Raw genomic sequence first — 15810 nt, forward strand, 5'->3', positions numbered from 1 at the left:
CAGCACAACCACTCTGGTGGTACAAAGGCTAGGCTGGCTTTTGTGCCCCACATACCTCCAGACTGGATATAAAATGCACACCAGTTGGCACGGTGTCTGTAGTGCCACTTTATTGCCAATAGCCAACACTACCCACAGCCAGAGGAGAATAAATTAGAACTATGGTGGCATCTGATAGGTACTGCCAAACTGCAGAGGGGCCTGGGCTTCTGTGGGCACTGATTCTGGGAAGGGAGCAGAAGGTGGTGTGGAAATGTCCATGGGAGGAGCTCTCTCCTGTTCCCAAGACCACAGAAGCTTCTACTCCCCCCTTGCACCCCAAGGGGCAAAGCGGAAGCCAGGGTCTCTCGCTTCCAGGAGCTCAGTGAGGGAAAAGAGGCCAAGGAGGAGCCCCCAGCAAGATCAAATGGGAGACCAAGGCTTGGTCCCCAGGACAGAGCAGCAATCCAGGGTCACGTGCAGTCACAGGATGACGCAGGGGGGACGGCTGTTGGTGATCTTTTCTAGGGGTTCGCCGTTACTGGCTCTTCGGATGGCCTCAATGAGCTAGACAGCAGAGATGGGAATGGGGTGAGGCATTGCAGGGGCAGGGTGACCCGGCGTCCTCCAAACACTGCACATACTCACATCTTTCTCATAAGGAAAGCCCCCATTCTCTAGCTTGGAGAACACCAGCTGTCCATTGATCTCGATCTCAAAGGCTCCTGGTATTAAATGAATCATGCTGTGAGCAGAGGCAAAAGTCAGAGAAAGCCTTCCAAATGGGATTGGGGGCGGGGCCTCCATGCCCCTTAGGCTTCACACAGACTCCTTCAAGTTCCCCCACTGGTCCCATTAGAGGCTCATTCGTAGCTCCTTAAACCAATAGTGGGCCAACCTTAAAGGGACCTAAGGGAGGCCTCACCTGTGTCCCCCTGAACTGCTTCATCACCCTATGGGCTCTCTCCCCTCCAGAACTACATTTCTGCAGTCTCACCGGTTTTTCCCTACAGGCCTCCCTCACCTATGGATGGGGACTCACACTGGCTGGACATTTTGCCATGTGCCAGGCACTGCTGGACACTGTCATAAAACAGCCAATGTCAGAGCTAGGAAGTGGTAGCGCTGGGATTTAGAACACAGACTGACTCAGCAGGTGTTCTGCGGGCCTCACCTGTGCCCCCCAGGCGCGACTCGATCTCGATGCCAGGATACTGCTCCTTCACGGCGCTCGCCAGCTCCAGGTAGGTCGCCTCGAAGCCGCAGGGTTCACTGGGGAGAAGGAATCTGGGGTCGGCTCTGGTTTCGGGGCTGGGGCCTCCCGTGAACCCATCCCTGTCGAGCCCGAGTTCCCCACCGGCCGGGGCCGCTCACCAGTACTCCACCACGATGCGGACCCCACTGCCTGGTTCCCCCTCCCCGGGAGGAGACGCCACGGACGTCGGCCCCGGCTCCCCACTCATAGCTGCCGGCTCTGCTCGGGCCGCGGCTTCCGGGTGTGACGTGACGCCGTGGGCACGTGACGGGGCGGGGCCTCCGGGCCGCGGCCGAGCGGTGCGCTGCGTCCGGGCGTCCCCTGCAGGCTGGGGCCGCTCTTACGTCGTCACCCTGGTCAGCAGCCGGTGGCCTCAGGGTCCCTGGCTACCAGCTGGGGCGGCACGTAGACCGTCTTCGCTGACCCCGGTTCTCAGAGTGTCTCCTGGTGTCTCCCGGACCCCAGGGCCTTAGTTAATCTAATGAACTATCTTAGACTGCAAAGCCCTTTCCAGTGTACAGAAGGAAGGGAAAGCGGTGGGACGAGCGACCCTGAGGTCTGATGGTGTCTGATGCCATTTCTCGCTCACATTCTGATGGCATTTTTCAACCACCCCATCATTATAGTCAGGTGCTCTGACTCCGAAACTCAGCCGTGCCTCTTCCTTGCACATGGGAACCTTCATCTTTGGGGCACCCTATTCCTCAGGCTCTGCTCCCACACGTGCACCCAGTTCTGGCACACCCCCGTCTCATCCCAGCCTCCCACTACAGGCTGGTATTGTTCCCATTTTGCAGCTGTGGAAAACAAGCTAAGTACTCGCTGTTCGTGGAGTACTACCCTAGTATCCTAACAAGGCTCTCATTCCAGCATTCCTTCAAGCCATTTCATTTTTAGCAATTCAGTGATCTATAGAGTTGTGTATCCATCATACGACTCAGTTTTAGAACATTTCCCTCAGCTGGAAAAGATCCCTCCTGTTTGCCGTCAGCCTTTTCTGGACATTTCATATAAATAAGATCACACAATATGTGGTCTTTTGTTTCTGGCCTCTTTCATTCAGCATGAGTTTTTTGTTTTGTGTTGTTTTTTTTCTTTTTTTTTTTGAGGTACAGGGGATTGAACCTGGGACCCCATATGTGGGAAGCCAGTGCTGAACCACTGAGCCACATCGGCTCCCCTGAGTTTGTTTGTTTGTTTGTTGTCTTTTTGTTGCTTTTTTAGGAGGCACTGCGAACTAAACCTGGAATCTCCCATGTAGCAGCAGGTGCTCAACCGCTTGAGCCACATCCTCTCCCCTCAGCATGGTTTATGAGGTGCATCCATGCCGTAGCATGTATTAGTACTTTGTTCCTCTTTATTGCTGAGATGTATTCCATTTGTTTATCCATTCGCCACTTGATGGACGTGCAGGTTTCCTGTTTTTGGCTAATTTTGAATAATGCTGCTCTGAACATTTGTTATGTGTCTTTGTATGGACATATGTTTCCATTTATCTTACGAGTGGAATTGTTGGGTTGTATGGTAAATTTATGTTCAATTTTTTAAGAAACTGCCAAACTATTTTTCATAGTGGCTATACCATTTTACATTCCAACCAGCAGTGAATAAGGATTCCAGTTTCTCCACATCCTTGCCAACACTTGTTATGACCTGTCTTTTTTTTTTCTTTTTTTTTTCTGAAGTATCAGGACTGGAGATTGAACCTGGGACCTCATATGTGGGAAGCAGACATTCAACCACTTGAGCTACATCTCCTCCCTTGCCTATTTTTTCCTAATTCCCCATGCTCCCAGATGCTCCCTCATCTGTTTGTTTGTTATTTTTGCTCATTGTTTTTGCTTGGTGTCTGCTTGTTGTTTGTTTTTGTCTTCTTTAGGAGGCACCTGGAACCGAACCCAGGTAATTGCAGGAGGCAGGCACTCAACTGCTTGAACCACATCCTCTCCCACCTGTCTTTTTTATTAGCCATCCTAGTTATTGTGGTTATTTTGCATTTCCCTAATGACTAATGATGCTGAGCACATTTTTATGCTTATTAGTTATTTGTATATCTTCTTTGGGGAAATGTCTATTTAAGTCTTTTGCCCATTTTTAATTAGCTTATTTGTCTTTTTATTATTGAGTTGTAAGAGCTCTGTATATATTTTAGATGCAAGTCCCTTATCAGATATATATGATTTGTAAATAGTTTCTTCCATTCCATGGTTGCCTTTTCACTTTCTTGTTGGTATTGTTTGTAGCACAGAAGATTTTTATTTTGATGGGATGCAATTTATCTTTTTCTTTCTTTCTTTTTTTCTTTTGTGGCTTAGCTTATGCTTTGGTGTATCTAAAAGCCCTGTCTAACCCAAGGTCGTGAAGATTTTTCTCCCATGTTTTTTTCTAGGTTTTTACCTAGTTTTAGTTTTTACATTCTTACATTTGGGGCTGTGACTGTTTTTTTTAATGGAGCTTGTGTTTTATTCATTGTCCTGTCAGCCTCCCTCCTGCCTTTATGGGTGAGGTAGGTAGAGGGGAAAGGGAGAGTGGCCAGGAACAGGCAGACTGCAGCTGCCCTTTGTAGACATAATCCAGGGTGGCGACAAGAAGGGACAAGGTGTGTGTGACCAGCACGATGCTCAGAGCCCAGTTCTCCATATCCCCGATTTCTCTGAGTGCCTGGATGAAGTTCTGCACCATTACCACCCAGTAGCCTGTCTGCTTGGCAGACGGAGGGGCCTGCAGAGTCTTCTGTTTTCATCTCGTGATCTAGCTTCCTCTGATTCCTGAAGGTCTGGGCCACTCCCACCCCTGCTGTCAGGCAAGTCGCTGCAAGGCTGGCCTCTGACCTCTTCTCCTGCAGCTCCTCACCTTCATTCTGCGGGACTACTGCTCTTTCTGCAGGCAGAGCCATATGGTCATGTCAGGCTGGGTGCTGGGCTCGCTGGGACCACTCGGTATCTAGGAACTGAAACTAGCACCTCTACTCTGGCCACCCGGCTCACGTGAGAGCCGTTTCTGTGACCTATTTTGAGATATTTTTGGTGCATGGTGTGAGGTGAGGATCTAAATTTGTCTGTCAGCATATGGATATTTAATTGTCTCAGCACCATTTCTTGCAAGGACTATCCTTTCCCCCATTCAATTATTTTGGCACCTGTATGGAAAATTGACCAGAAATGTAAGGGTGTATATTTGGATGGTTGATTCTGTCCCATGGATGTATAAATCCATTCTTCTTGTAGTTGTTTCTTTTTTTTTTTTCAATTTAAAAAATTCAGATATGATTTATACACAGTAAAATCCACCCTCTTGAGCAAACATATACACACAGTTGTGCGTCCACCACTGGGACCAAGGCCCTGAGCAGCTCCTTCCCTCCCACAGTTCCCTGCGCCCTGCTACTGTCCACCCTCCCCATTCCCCATCCCACCCCTGCTTTGTCCTTACAGTTCTGCCCCTGCTGGAAGTCATCCAAATGGCCTCCTCCAGCCCTCAGCCCCTGAGCCTGGCTGGCCTCTCCAACCCATCCAGAGGGATCTTTCCGAGATGCCAATCTGCTGCCCTTTGCCTCCACTTCAGCCCAGACAAACGCTGCAGGGTCTGGCCTCTGCTCACGGCTCCCGCCTGTCTGGATAGACAGGATGGGTGGCTCTTCAACCCAGTTTGCAATAGGACACATTCCTGGGTCCCAGCCCCAGAGAGGCTGAGATTCAGGAGGTGGGGGAGGCCGGGATCTGTTTGTGCACAAGCCTGGGGGGGGTTGGAAGCAGGTGGTCACAGACCATGCTCTGTGAAACACAGCTGAGATCAGTGTAAGGCGCTTGCTTTGCTCCACCCCTGCCAGGTCTTACCTGGGGGGCCTCATCCCCTTCCCTGTTCCTCCACCCCCACTCTCTGCCTCTGAAGGCAGTGTCCCCTCCTGCCACCCCGGTCAGCTTCCCTCAGCTCAATTGTCACTGCCACGGAGAAGTCTTCGCCGGCTCTGTGTTAATCATTCTTTCAGCACAGTTGTCACATGTCGTTTCTTATTTACTCATGTGAGCTGCCTGAGCATAAGGGCGGGGTCTGGTTTTGGTGCTGTCTGTATCCCAGTGCCTAGCGCGGGGCTGGCATGTAGCAGGCACTTAAATATTAGTTGAATGAAGGAATGAATCACTGAATTGCCCGTTCAGCCTTTTGCAACAGGTGGTGACCTTGTCTCTCTCCCCCACCTCTTTGCCTGGCCCACACATACTCTTTTTTCCAGGAAAGCCAAGTTTGGAGAAAATTGAGCCTGGAGCCACCCATCTGCCCCCTAACCCCCCGGGGCACACCCCTCATCACCCAGTGAATTGTTTGTTTACTCAACTGTCAGCCCAGCAGGTTGGGAAGGCAGCGTCTGCCTTTGATCTTGCCTTGGCCCCTCTCCCCTCTCACTTGTGTTTGCCTAGGTCTGAAGGTGGTTTGAGTTGAAGTGGTCACCCTGCAGGGAGGCCCTGGCACCTGGGTCAGAGCCTTTCCCCATATCACCAGTTCCTCCCGCGTCCCTCCATGGGACTCCACCTAACCCCTACAAGGGGAAGCTGAGACCAAGGCCTGCTCAGAAGGGCGGACATCCTCTGGGTGCCCCTGAGAGGCCAGGGAGCAGCCTGGGTGGTCAGACTGTGGCTGGAGGCCGAGGGACAGGTCGTGTTGCTGGACACCCCGCTGGCTGGCTCCCCTAGTTCTCAGAGTGCCCTTTGCCCCAGGAGGTGGGACCCGGAGTCCCAGACAGGCCCCCTAGCTTGGCCAATGAACAAGCCAGATTTGGGGAAGGGCATGGGGAAGAGGGGGCAGGACGTTTCCCCTTCCCTTCTAGCCCCCAGCCACCCCCTCCCAGGCCGCCAGGGCCCAATGCTCTTCTGTTCAGCTGTCTTCCCCGCCTCTCCCCAGGCACCTGCACCCTCCCCTGGCACCTGCTGCCAGGCCAGGAAGGGCAAAAACAATCCCAGCCGGTGTAGAGTGTCAGGGAGTCTCCGCCCCCTCCTCCTTAGCTTCCTCCTCCCAGGCCCCTCCCCCAGCCCCGCCCCCACCTGCCCAAGATAATTTTAGCTTCCTTGGGCCTGGAGTCTGGACACACACGGCTCCCCACCGACTTCTACGTCCAAAGTCTGGACACCCTCCCACCACCTGTAGAGAAGCCGGAGCGGATTTGAAATCCAACCCAGGTGTCCTGGGTTCCTAGACAGAGCCCGGCTCTGGATCCGGTGTCCTGCTACGCCTGCTGGGGCTCTTCTAGGTAAGGGGACCGAGATCGGTCCCAGAGCCCTCAGCCCCACCCCTAGCCACCCTAGGGCCCCAGGCCGTGCCTGACTTGGGGCCAGGGGCGGGCTGGCTGCCCCGGTGGGCAGACAGGGGTCATCTTGCTCCCGCTTCCCCCTCAGTGAAGGCAGGCCAGGGGCGGGAGTGGGGGCTGGGGTCGGGGAGAAGGGGAGCAGGCAGTTGGGGCCCGGCACCTCTCCCCCTAAACCGGTGGCCCCAGCCAGGTACGCCATCATCCAGGGTCCAGGTGAAGACCAAAGCAGCCACCCCACCCTGGGAGTGGGGAGCCCTGGCAGGTTTGGGGGACCAGTGAGTATGGAAAGATTGTGCCTCCCGTGTTACTCTGGCGGCCTCACTTTCTTTTTCCTCCAGGCTCCCATCCCGCCCCTTCCTCAAGGCTCTCCTAGTCTCATTTCCTGTCCTCCCCGTCCTGGGTTCCCTCCCTGCTCCCCCTCCCACCCTCTGGACAAACAGCTGATGGAGATGGGGAAGAAAGAGCTTCTTGCCTTCTGGAGACAGGCTTTTCCCGCTGAAACTACCCCCTCCCCCCACACACCCAGAAAGAGCCAGCAGGGGTTCTGAACCTGGAGGCAGCTGCCCCCACCTCACTCCCTCGCTCAGCCTGGTTTTTCCTCAGTTTGGGCTACCCCAAGTCTCTCCCCAAGGCAGATATCACCACGGGAGCCCCCAGGCTGCCATTCGGAGGGCGTAAAGGAAAGGTATTCTCTACATTGCGGGAGCCCCATTTCTTCTAATTGTGGCACCTGGGGACCCAGGCCTGAGGGCCAGCTCGGGAATACGGGGTCCTGCCCTTCGTTGGAAAGTGAGGGTGGGGCAGGGTGGGCCGGGGCCCCTCCTGGCTTCAGCATGAAGTGGTCTAGGAAGGCTGGAGGGCTCTCCTGGGAGGCACTGCAGTAGAGTGGGATTTAGGGAGCGGAGCGGGGTGGGGTGGGGTGGGAAACAGATCGTCCTGTCGGGTGAGATGGCGGGGGAGACCTGGGGTTCGGGGCCCAAGTCTCCCTAGCACACTGGGGACAGTGCACCTTCCGGTTTGTTGGAAGCCTCCCCCACTGCCCCAGGAACTCCCCCCTTTGGCCTGCCTGGCCTGGACTCTGGCATCCCTCTCCCCGATATCCTGCTGTGGGGTGGGGGTGGGGGGTACCTCCATAAAAGCCAGCCGCCTGTAATGATTAACTTCACAGACTCAGCCACCCTAGCATTCTTCCAAAATTAAACTTTAAGAGAGGGGAGCAGATGAGGCTTAAGAATTTGGGTGCCTGCTTGCCACATGGGAGGTCCCGGGTTTGGTTCCTGGTGCCTCCTAAAAACAAAACAAAACAATTCAGGGGAGCCGAAGTGGTTCAGTGCTTGGGTTCTGGCTTCCCACACAGGAGGTCCCCGGTACCTCAAAAAACAACAACAACAAAAAGCTGTTTGCCCTCCCCCCACCCCCCCTTCTCCCATTGGGTGTTTTCTTTCCTAAGTGAGGGTGTGGGCCGGGCCTTAGGGTCTTGGGCCCTCCCACAAATTCCAGGTTGCCTGCCTCCTCACTGGGCCCTTGCTGGGCCAGCTTCCCCAAAGATAAAGGCTCCCCCCACTGTAAATCCTGATGGGGCCCCCCCCCCCCCCCCCCGCATGCCCCCAGCGTTGGCCACTGCCTCCAACCTGGGAAGTACCGAAGGTGGCCTTGTTTTCTGTTGGCCCTAACCGCTGGGTCCTGCCACCCGCCCCTTGGGGCACGCCAGGTGGGTCAAGATTCCGGAAGTAAACTGGGAGGCAGTGGGGGCAGGAGGGAGGTGGGACTGGAGCTGCAGGGGCCGGAGAGGCTGCTGGGGGAGCTGTGGCCTGGAGTTGTAGCACCGGAGACACATTGCTTTGGGAGGTTGATTTCTCCAAAGGAAGCTTTCCTGGGGCCCCATTTTGAAAGCAGTCTCTTGGGAGGGAGACTTCCCAGACCCCGCAGAGGGGACCCCTCTCCCTCACCCCCATCTCCCTTTGGTCCTGCCAGCCTCACTCCTCTCTGGTCTTGGGGGGTCTGAAGAGCAGGGTGGAAGGATCTGAAGGTCAAGCCGGAGTCTTGAGTGCCCTCCTGCCCGCTGACTTGGGGTTCCCTGCCGCCCGGCCGGCCAAGCACTACCCTCCGCAGTTCCTCGGAGTTGGGGGAATGGGGAAGGGCTGGGTCCTGGGGCGGCGCTAGCCCCTGAGCCCCTCCCCACTTCCCTCGATGGAATGAGGTCATCCCGGCTCCTTCGCCAGAGGCTAGACGGGGCGGGGGTGGGGGCATTGGGGTTTGGCCGGTGCTGGACCTGAGTCTTGTTTACGTTCCAGGGAGGCGTGTCCTGCCCTGCCCAGGAGCCCCTCCCTGGCTGGCTCTCTCCAGGGCCTTTTGCCCTGTCTGCCTTCCACATCTGTCCTCTCGGGCGTTTTGACTTTCTGTTCCAGCACCTGTGGGACCCCTGTGGCCAGGTCGCCCAGGAGAGGCATGTGTGTTAGGAGGAGCCTGGTCCTCTGGGCTGGCCGCGTCCTGGGTGCTCAGGGTGGGCTGCGGCAGCAGAATGAGCCGGAGTGGGGAGTGCTGAGTGCCGCTTTGGGGAGGGATGGGGACACCACCGCGAGGCCGGCTCCGCTCCATGTGGGCCTGTAAATCCAGGCCGGGCCTTCTCTCCTTCCTGGGCCAGGGGCTTCTGGGCTGGGTGGTGGCAGCAGGATGAGGGGGCACGCTGCTTTTAGAACCCACCTGCCCTGGAGGGGTCTAGAGGTAGGTAGGCCAAGGGTGGGCGGAGGAGATGATGTCAAGGAGCCTCGGTGCGCATCCTCCTCCTCCGCCCCCGCCCCATTCCCTGCCTGTGCCTCCCCCACTGCTCCCAGGGGTAGGTTTGGGGGTGAGGGGTGGGGTGTAGAGGCAGGGTTGTTTGTGTTTCTCCTAAGCCAGGAAGTTGTGCAGATGAGTCAAGGTTGAATGGCGAGCGCAGGCGGTGCTTCCCCACCCTGCGCTGACTCACCTGTCCCCCAAAGCCCCTCGTGCCCTCACTTTAGGATCAGGTGCTGCCCTGTCCCGGGGGTCAGTCCCACATGCTGCAGGCAGCTGTAGACGACTGACCTGGCCAGGGTCCTGCGTCGGGGCAGGACCTGGGAACTGGCTGGGATGGGCACGCGCTCCCAGGTCCTCCCAGGACCCAGCCGGGCCAGGCTCCCTCCAGTAGGGCCTCTTTTACTCCTCTTTCCCATCCTGACCTGTCCTGGGTTCCTGGGCAGCATCTCGGGTGATAAGACATGGCTAAGACTCTGGCCTGGCCTGTGGGTGACAGTGTCCTCAGAGCAGTGGGTGGACAAGACAGGTACACAGTAATTGGCACAAAGAGCGAGTGTTCAGGCTGAGGGTGGAAAATCCAGGAAGGCTGCTCAGAAGAGGTGGCACTGGCACTGAGGTTGAAGAAAGACTTGGGCAGGAGGAAGTGCCTGCTTAGGGGTACCAGGTTTGGGGGCTGCTGGGGCAAAGGCCTGAGGCTAGCCCCTCCCCTGCTGGCACAGCCGAGCCTGCCCTCTGGGTTTCTGTCCTGCCCTTCCCCACCCCCGCCCCCCATTCTGTGCATCACTCATCACTTGGGCAGGCGTTGCCACAACAGGCTCTGGCAACCAGGTCTGGCAACAAAGTGCTGGCAAAACCCGGGACAGAGCCCAGCGGAGCGAGTGCCCCACACTTGGAGGCAGAAAGGTGGCCCTTTGCAGTGACACGGAGAGCCTGACAGTCTGGGTTGTGCAGGCTTCGTTGCTGCTGCTGCTGAGCTTGGAGTGGGGGCCCTCTTAGCTCTTCCTTCCCGGGCAACTTGGGGCTAAAGGAGGAGCACTGCACTTGGAATCCAAAACCAGGTTCTGCCCCCCTGACTCACCCATGATCTGGGGCAAGCTCGCATTCTGCTCCGGAACTCAGTGCCCCCTTCTGTAAACTGGGGCTCCTTCTGTCCTTCCCCAAGGGCTCCTGGGAAAATCCATTTAGAGAGGGAGCAATGAAGCGCTGTGTGAACTCCCAAGAGCTGGGTGAGGGCAGGGCTGGGTGCTCTTGGCCCCCCTCCCCAGGACAAGGCGCGAGTGTTGCATTCTGCTCCTCCTCTTTCTCAGATGTCATGGAGCACGATCTGTCTCTACCTCATCTCAGCAGCTCCCCAGAAGACCTGGGTCCAGCCCCTGGGACCCCTCCTGGCACTCCGCCCCCGCCTGATTCCCCTCTGCCTGGGGAGGTGAAGAGGTCCCAGCCCCTGCCCATCGTGCCCAGCAGGTACAATGGAGCAGTGAGGCTGGGGAGGTAGGTCAGCGCCAGGGAGACAAAGGCTTGACATAAGAACTCCCCGCCCCTCCTCTCCATAGGAAACTTCGTGAGGAGGAGCTACGGGCAACCTCTCTGCCCTCCATCCCCAACCCCTTCCCGGAGCTCTGCAGTCCTCCTTCACAGAGTCCCATTCTTGGGGGGCCCTCTAATGCTAGGGGTCTGCTCCCCCGAGATGCCAGTTGCCCCCATGTGAGTTTTCCTGGGAAAGAAGAGAAGGCAAGGTTGGGGGAGGGAAGCTGTGGGGTGGGCACAGCACCACCTGGTGGGAGGAGGGGGTGTCAGCAGGTGGGGGAAGGGCAAGGACCAGCCTTTGCCCTCCCCCAAATCATTTGCAATCCCTGGGGTATAGGTGGTCAAGGTGTATAGCGAAGATGGCGCCTGCCGGTCTGTGGAGGTGGCAGCAAGCGCCACAGCCCGCCACGTGTGTGAAATGCTGGTACAACGTGCCCATGCCCTGAGCGATGAGAACTGGGGGCTGGTGGAGTGCCACCCGCATCTAGCACTGGGTGAGTTGGGGTGCAGGGGAGCTGAATGCCTCACATCCCAGCCTAGGCACGTGGTTCATCCAGGCCACTGACCCCTGCCTTTTGCCCTTGACCTCAGAGCGGGGCTTGGAGGACCATGAGTCCGTGGTGGAAGTGCAGGCTGCCTGGCCCGTCGGCGGAGACAGCCGCTTTGTCTTCCGGAAAAACTTCGCCAAGTATGAGCTGTTCAAGAGCTCCCCAGTAAGTGTGTGTGAGGGGCATTCTGGGTGCTGGGACACCTCTGTTCCACCTTGGGCCCTCGATCCCTGACCTCTGGTGCCTTCCCCCTTTCCCCCAGCACTCCTTGTTCCCAGAAAAGATGGTTTCCAGTTGTCTCGATGCACACACAGGCATATCCCATGAAGAGCTCATTCAGGTGAGCAGATACCCCCGTCTCACCTCGTATTCCTGTCCCGCCCCCGCCCCAGGATCCCCCAGGGCTTCCAACCCTTAGGCCTTGTGCCTCCCCTCTGCGTGGTGGAGAGCCCAGCTGTCCCACGTAGCTGTGGACAAGTCCCTTCCCCTGCCTGAGCATCCGTTTCATTATCTGCAAAATGGGGGCAATAAATGCACACAGAGCACCTCCTCTCAAAAAGGAGGGTCCTGTGAAGACCTCGAGGTGGGTTCAGCCAGCCCTTCCGGGCCTCTCACCTTCCACCTGCTCTCCCCCGGCCGCAGAACTTCCTGAACGCAGGCAGCTTCCCTGAGATACAGGGCTTCCTGCAGCTGCGGGGATCGGGACGCAAGCTTTGGAAACGCTTCTTCTGCTTCCTGCGACGGTCTGGCCTCTATTACTCCTCAAAGGGCACCTCCAAGGTGAGGTCGCAGGGTCAGCCCCAGCCAGGGCGCCCCACATCTGGTCCCTCTAGAGCTCACCCACTCCCTCTTGGAACCCCTAGACCTCTCCCCCTGGGCCCTGAGATGCTCAGCTGCTCTTCCCTCTTCCCAGGCTGGCTCCCTCCAATTTCCTGCCCCCACTCTCCCGCCCAGCTTAGCTCCTTCAGGAAGCAGCGTGGGAAAGGCAGGTGTGCTGTGTGACCTCAGACACTTCCATTCCCTTCTCTGGGCCTGAATCTCCCCATCTGGCTTAAGGGGGCAATCACGGGGACAGAGGGGTCTACCAGCACCAAGTCCTGCTCGCTTGTGCTGCCCAGGATCCAAGGCACCTGCAGTACGTGGCGGACGTGAATGAGTCCAACGTGTACGTGGTGACCCAGGGCCGCAAGCTCTACGGGATGCCCACGGACTTTGGCTTCTGCGTCAAGGTGAAGACCGTGGCTCGGGAGGGAGTGGTGGCTGCTGGGGCTTACTTGGGGCTTCTGAGCTCCATTCTGGGACATCCAAACTCTTCCCCCTGCGCCTGCCTTGTTCTTGCTGAAAACTCCTTAAGATCTGCCTTGCCCCATGGAGTTGGGGGACAGATGTCTGGGATCAGCCAGTGTCCTCTCCCTGTAGCCCCACAAGCTTCGAAACAGCCACAAGGGGCTCCGCGTCTTCTGCAGTGAGGATGAGCAGAGCCGCACCTGCTGGCTGGCTGCTTTCCGCCTCTTCAAGGTGAGGCCCTGGGGGATGCCCAGGGGCTGGCCCTGCCCTTGGGGTCCCCAGCAGGAGGGGAGTCTCTAGAATGAGGGGCTTCACAGCCCTGCTCTCTAAGGACCTCTGGTCCAAGGAATGGAGTCACAGTGCTGGTCGCAGGAAGCTCCCAGTTGGAGGACAGAGACCCTGCCCTGTTCCCGGAGAGTCTTGGTCTGAGGGGGTCAGCTTCAGGGGCTGCCTGACCGCGGGCCCTCTTCCTCTCCCCACCCCACAGTATGGGGCGCAGCTGTATAAGAATTACCAGCAGGCACAGTCTCGTCACCTCCGCCCGTCCTGTTGGGGTTCGCCGCCCCTGGTGAGTGTGGAGGGGGCCGGGCTGGGGGTGGGCCCCTGGGTCCTGTCCTGGGGGCACCTCGGCCCTGAACCCACCCCTTTCCTCTTCACGCTTTCCCATCTCCAGAGGAGTGTCTCGGATAACACCCTGGTGGCCATGGACTTCTCCGGCCACGCTGGGCGTGTCATCGAGAACCCCCGGGAAGCTCTGAGCGCAGCCCTGGAGGAGGCCCAGGCCTGGAGGGTGAGGGGCCTGCCCCCGTCTGCCCGTCTGTGCCGGGACCCCCTCTCCGTTTGGGTTTCCCTGGAGTGGAAGAGCGAGGCAAGGGGAGGCGGCCGGGCTGGGGAAAGGGGCGCTGCCTTCCTCAGATGCCAGGTGACCCCCCCGCCGTGCTGACTTCCCACTGTCTTCCACGCCTCTGCAGAAGAAGACGAACCACCGCCTGAGCCTTCCCACCCCGGCTCAGGCACGAGCCTCAGTGCAGGTGAGTCAGCCTTCCTGGAGGGGCAGCGTGGGGGTGCCCTCCCCGGGAATGACCTCCCGTCTGCCTCGCCCACCCCAGCCATCCACCGCACCCAGCCCTGGTTCCACGGACGCATTTCCCGCGAGGAGAGCCAGCGGCTCATCGGCAGCAGGGCCTGGTAGAACGGGTAAGGGGCAGGGCTGGGCAGGGCAGCAGGCCCACGCGTGAGCAGGCCCCGGGTCACGGTGGCGGCGGTACGTCCTTGGATGATGTCGCCTTGTTTCCTGCAGCCTGTTCCTTGTCCGGGAGAGTCAGCGGAACCCCACAGGGCTTTGTCCTCTCTCTGTGCACCTGCAGAAAGTCAAGCATTACCTCGTCCTGCCGGTGGGTAATCCCCTCCTTCCCCGAGAACTCTCAGATTCCTGCCCTGGAGGCTCGGGGCTCCTCGCTCCGTGTCCTCCTCATCGAGTTCCCTCCGAAGGCTCCCCCAGCCTGAACGAGAAAGGGGGACCTCTGCCTCAGCCCAGAAGGGAGCCCCCCGAGCCTGGGGCCCCTTCCTGACCTTGCATCTCTTTCTGGACACACCCCAGAGCGAGGAGGCGGGCCGCCTCTACTTCAGCATGGACGACGGCCAGACCCGCTTCACTGACCTGCTGCAGCTCGTGGAGTTCCACCAGCTGAACCGCGGCATCCTGCCCTGCCTGCTGCGCCACTGTTGTACCCGCGTGGCCCTCTGAACCCCGCATAGACGGGTCACGCATCTCAGGCCACATCTCACGGAGTGGGCTCTGGGTTTCGGAGGGTGGGGACAGGATCGTGAGTAATTGGAGGGCTCCCCTCGCCCCCACTCCAGCTTTTTCTCCTGCCCCTTCCCGGCCCTCAGGCGGAAAGGACCTCCCATCCGCCCACCCTTAACCCCCTCTCCTCAAGGGAAGGCACTTGGGGTGGCCCTCTTCCCTTTGTGGGGCTCTGGGGCACTGCTCTGGGGCAGGGGCATTACGGGAGAAATGGGGCAGCCTGGTGGTCCTATGCCCCACACTTTGTACAGACTGAGAGGCCAGTTGATCTGCTGTTTTATACCAGTGACAATAAAGGTCATTTTTTTGATACACCTATGAGTTTTGTCGGGCCAAACCCTACGAGCTGAAGAGGGCCAGGAGAGAAGAGGTCCAGCAGAGGCCCTGGAGAATGCCGGGAGGCTCGCGGCCTCAATCCCAGCCGGCCTGGGTGCTTCTTGAGGGTCACCTGAGCATCTCCAGGGCCCAGTGTGGAGCCTGGTGCAGAGTGGGTGCCCAATCACTGCTTGTTAAATGAACGAAAGGACAAGGGACTGTGGTTGGGTGAAGTTCCCTGACAGGGTCTGGGGTTTGAAGATGAGCAAGTCCTGGACTAGCTGGTGGGATAAGTCAGATTAGCACAGCAGCTTCCCCTTCATGTCCTGTTCACATTCATTTTCTCATTTAAAAAAAAGAAAAAAAAAAGGAACCCAGATTTTCAGTGTAAGAGAAAAGAGATAAACATATAAAACAAAGATGCAAAAACTCTATAATCCTAAATTAGAATCGGAAATTGTAGTATGAATTCAAGGTTATTTTCTCTTAACTTTTTTTCTAGCTCTGTTCACTGAAAAGGCCTTGAAAAATTGCTATCCCTGGTGCCATTTCCATTGAAAGGACCTAGGCTGATTCCAAGTCTAGGGCAAGAAGTGGACAAGATGAGCCTGGAACTTTTTGTTATTCTTGAAAGCCAGGAAACTAACCAAGGTTACTAGGGTGAGGCCAGGGGTCAGGAGACAAGCTGAATGGGCTTCCATTGACTAAAATGGGACAACATAAACAAAAAGAATAGCCGCTCCAATGGAGCAAAAACATACTGCGTACATGGAAATCCATGAGTTCACTCATAGTGACACACAAATAGGAAACCACACTGGTCACCTTTGGAAGATGCTAGAGAAACAATTTGATTCTGAAAGTTGCTAACTAAGGAAATCAAGCATTTCATCTTGCCTGTTATGTACAAACTTCCTCATAGTAACAAACAGTTGAGGAAGGAAAGTTTTTCATTATAGAAGAATCCACGCTAATGTAGTGCAAATGATAAAATTAGAATACATCATTTTGCAAC

General features: G+C 57.1%; 2 protein-coding genes across 2 annotated transcripts; one reads left to right on the plus strand and one right to left on the minus strand.

Annotated features, from left to right (window-relative positions):
* Window positions 1-88: 88 nt before the first annotated feature.
* MIEN1 (migration and invasion enhancer 1) lies at window positions 89-1502 on the minus strand. The gene is made up of 4 exons (XM_004450052.4): window positions 1354-1502; window positions 1154-1251; window positions 628-704; window positions 89-546 (listed from the first exon to the last, which is right to left on the minus strand). The coding sequence occupies exons 1-4, from the start codon at window positions 1440-1442 to the stop codon at window positions 463-465; spliced, it is 348 nt and encodes a 115-aa protein (XP_004450109.1). The 5' UTR covers window positions 1443-1502; the 3' UTR covers window positions 89-462.
* A 4777-nt stretch (window positions 1503-6279) lies between these two features.
* Window positions 6280-14412, plus strand: GRB7 (growth factor receptor bound protein 7). Its single transcript, XM_058284168.2, has 13 exons — window positions 6280-6476; window positions 10619-10775; window positions 10865-11015; window positions 11176-11332; window positions 11430-11551; window positions 11649-11726; window positions 12029-12166; window positions 12505-12615; window positions 12806-12904; window positions 13161-13241; window positions 13347-13463; window positions 13645-14067; window positions 14274-14412. The coding sequence occupies exons 2-12, from the start codon at window positions 10624-10626 to the stop codon at window positions 13909-13911; spliced, it is 1473 nt and encodes a 490-aa protein (XP_058140151.1). The 5' UTR covers window positions 6280-6476; window positions 10619-10623; the 3' UTR covers window positions 13912-14067; window positions 14274-14412.
* The last annotated feature ends 1398 nt before the right edge of the window (window positions 14413-15810 follow it).

This window comes from Dasypus novemcinctus, chromosome 21 (assembly GCF_030445035.2).
Source record: "Dasypus novemcinctus isolate mDasNov1 chromosome 21, mDasNov1.1.hap2, whole genome shotgun sequence".
Classification (NCBI taxonomy): Eukaryota; Metazoa; Chordata; class Mammalia; order Cingulata; family Dasypodidae; genus Dasypus; species Dasypus novemcinctus.

What these genes read in the sequence shown, in the direction of transcription:
- MIEN1 (XM_004450052.4), bottom strand. Translation starts at nt 1,442, where the DNA reads ATGAGTGGGGAGCCGGGGCCGACGTCCGTGGCGTCTCCTCCCGGGGAG. An exon ending in CGCATCGTGGTGGAGTACTG is followed by an intron (nt 1,252 to 1,353) that starts GTGAGCGGCCCC and finishes CCTTCTCCCCAG; the next exon opens with TGAACCCTGCGGCTTCGAGG. An exon ending in GTCGCGCCTGGGGGGCACAG is followed by an intron (nt 705 to 1,153) that starts GTGAGGCCCGCA and finishes ATTTAATACCAG; the next exon opens with GAGCCTTTGAGATCGAGATC.
- GRB7 (XM_058284168.2), top strand. Translation starts at nt 10,624, where the DNA reads ATGGAGCACGATCTGTCTCTACCTCATCTCAGCAGCTCCCCAGAAGAC. An exon ending in ACTTTGGCTTCTGCGTCAAG is followed by an intron (nt 12,616 to 12,805) that starts GTGAAGACCGTG and finishes CTCTCCCTGTAG; the next exon opens with CCCCACAAGCTTCGAAACAG. An exon ending in AGGAGGCCCAGGCCTGGAGG is followed by an intron (nt 13,464 to 13,644) that starts GTGAGGGGCCTG and finishes ACGCCTCTGCAG; the next exon opens with AAGAAGACGAACCACCGCCT.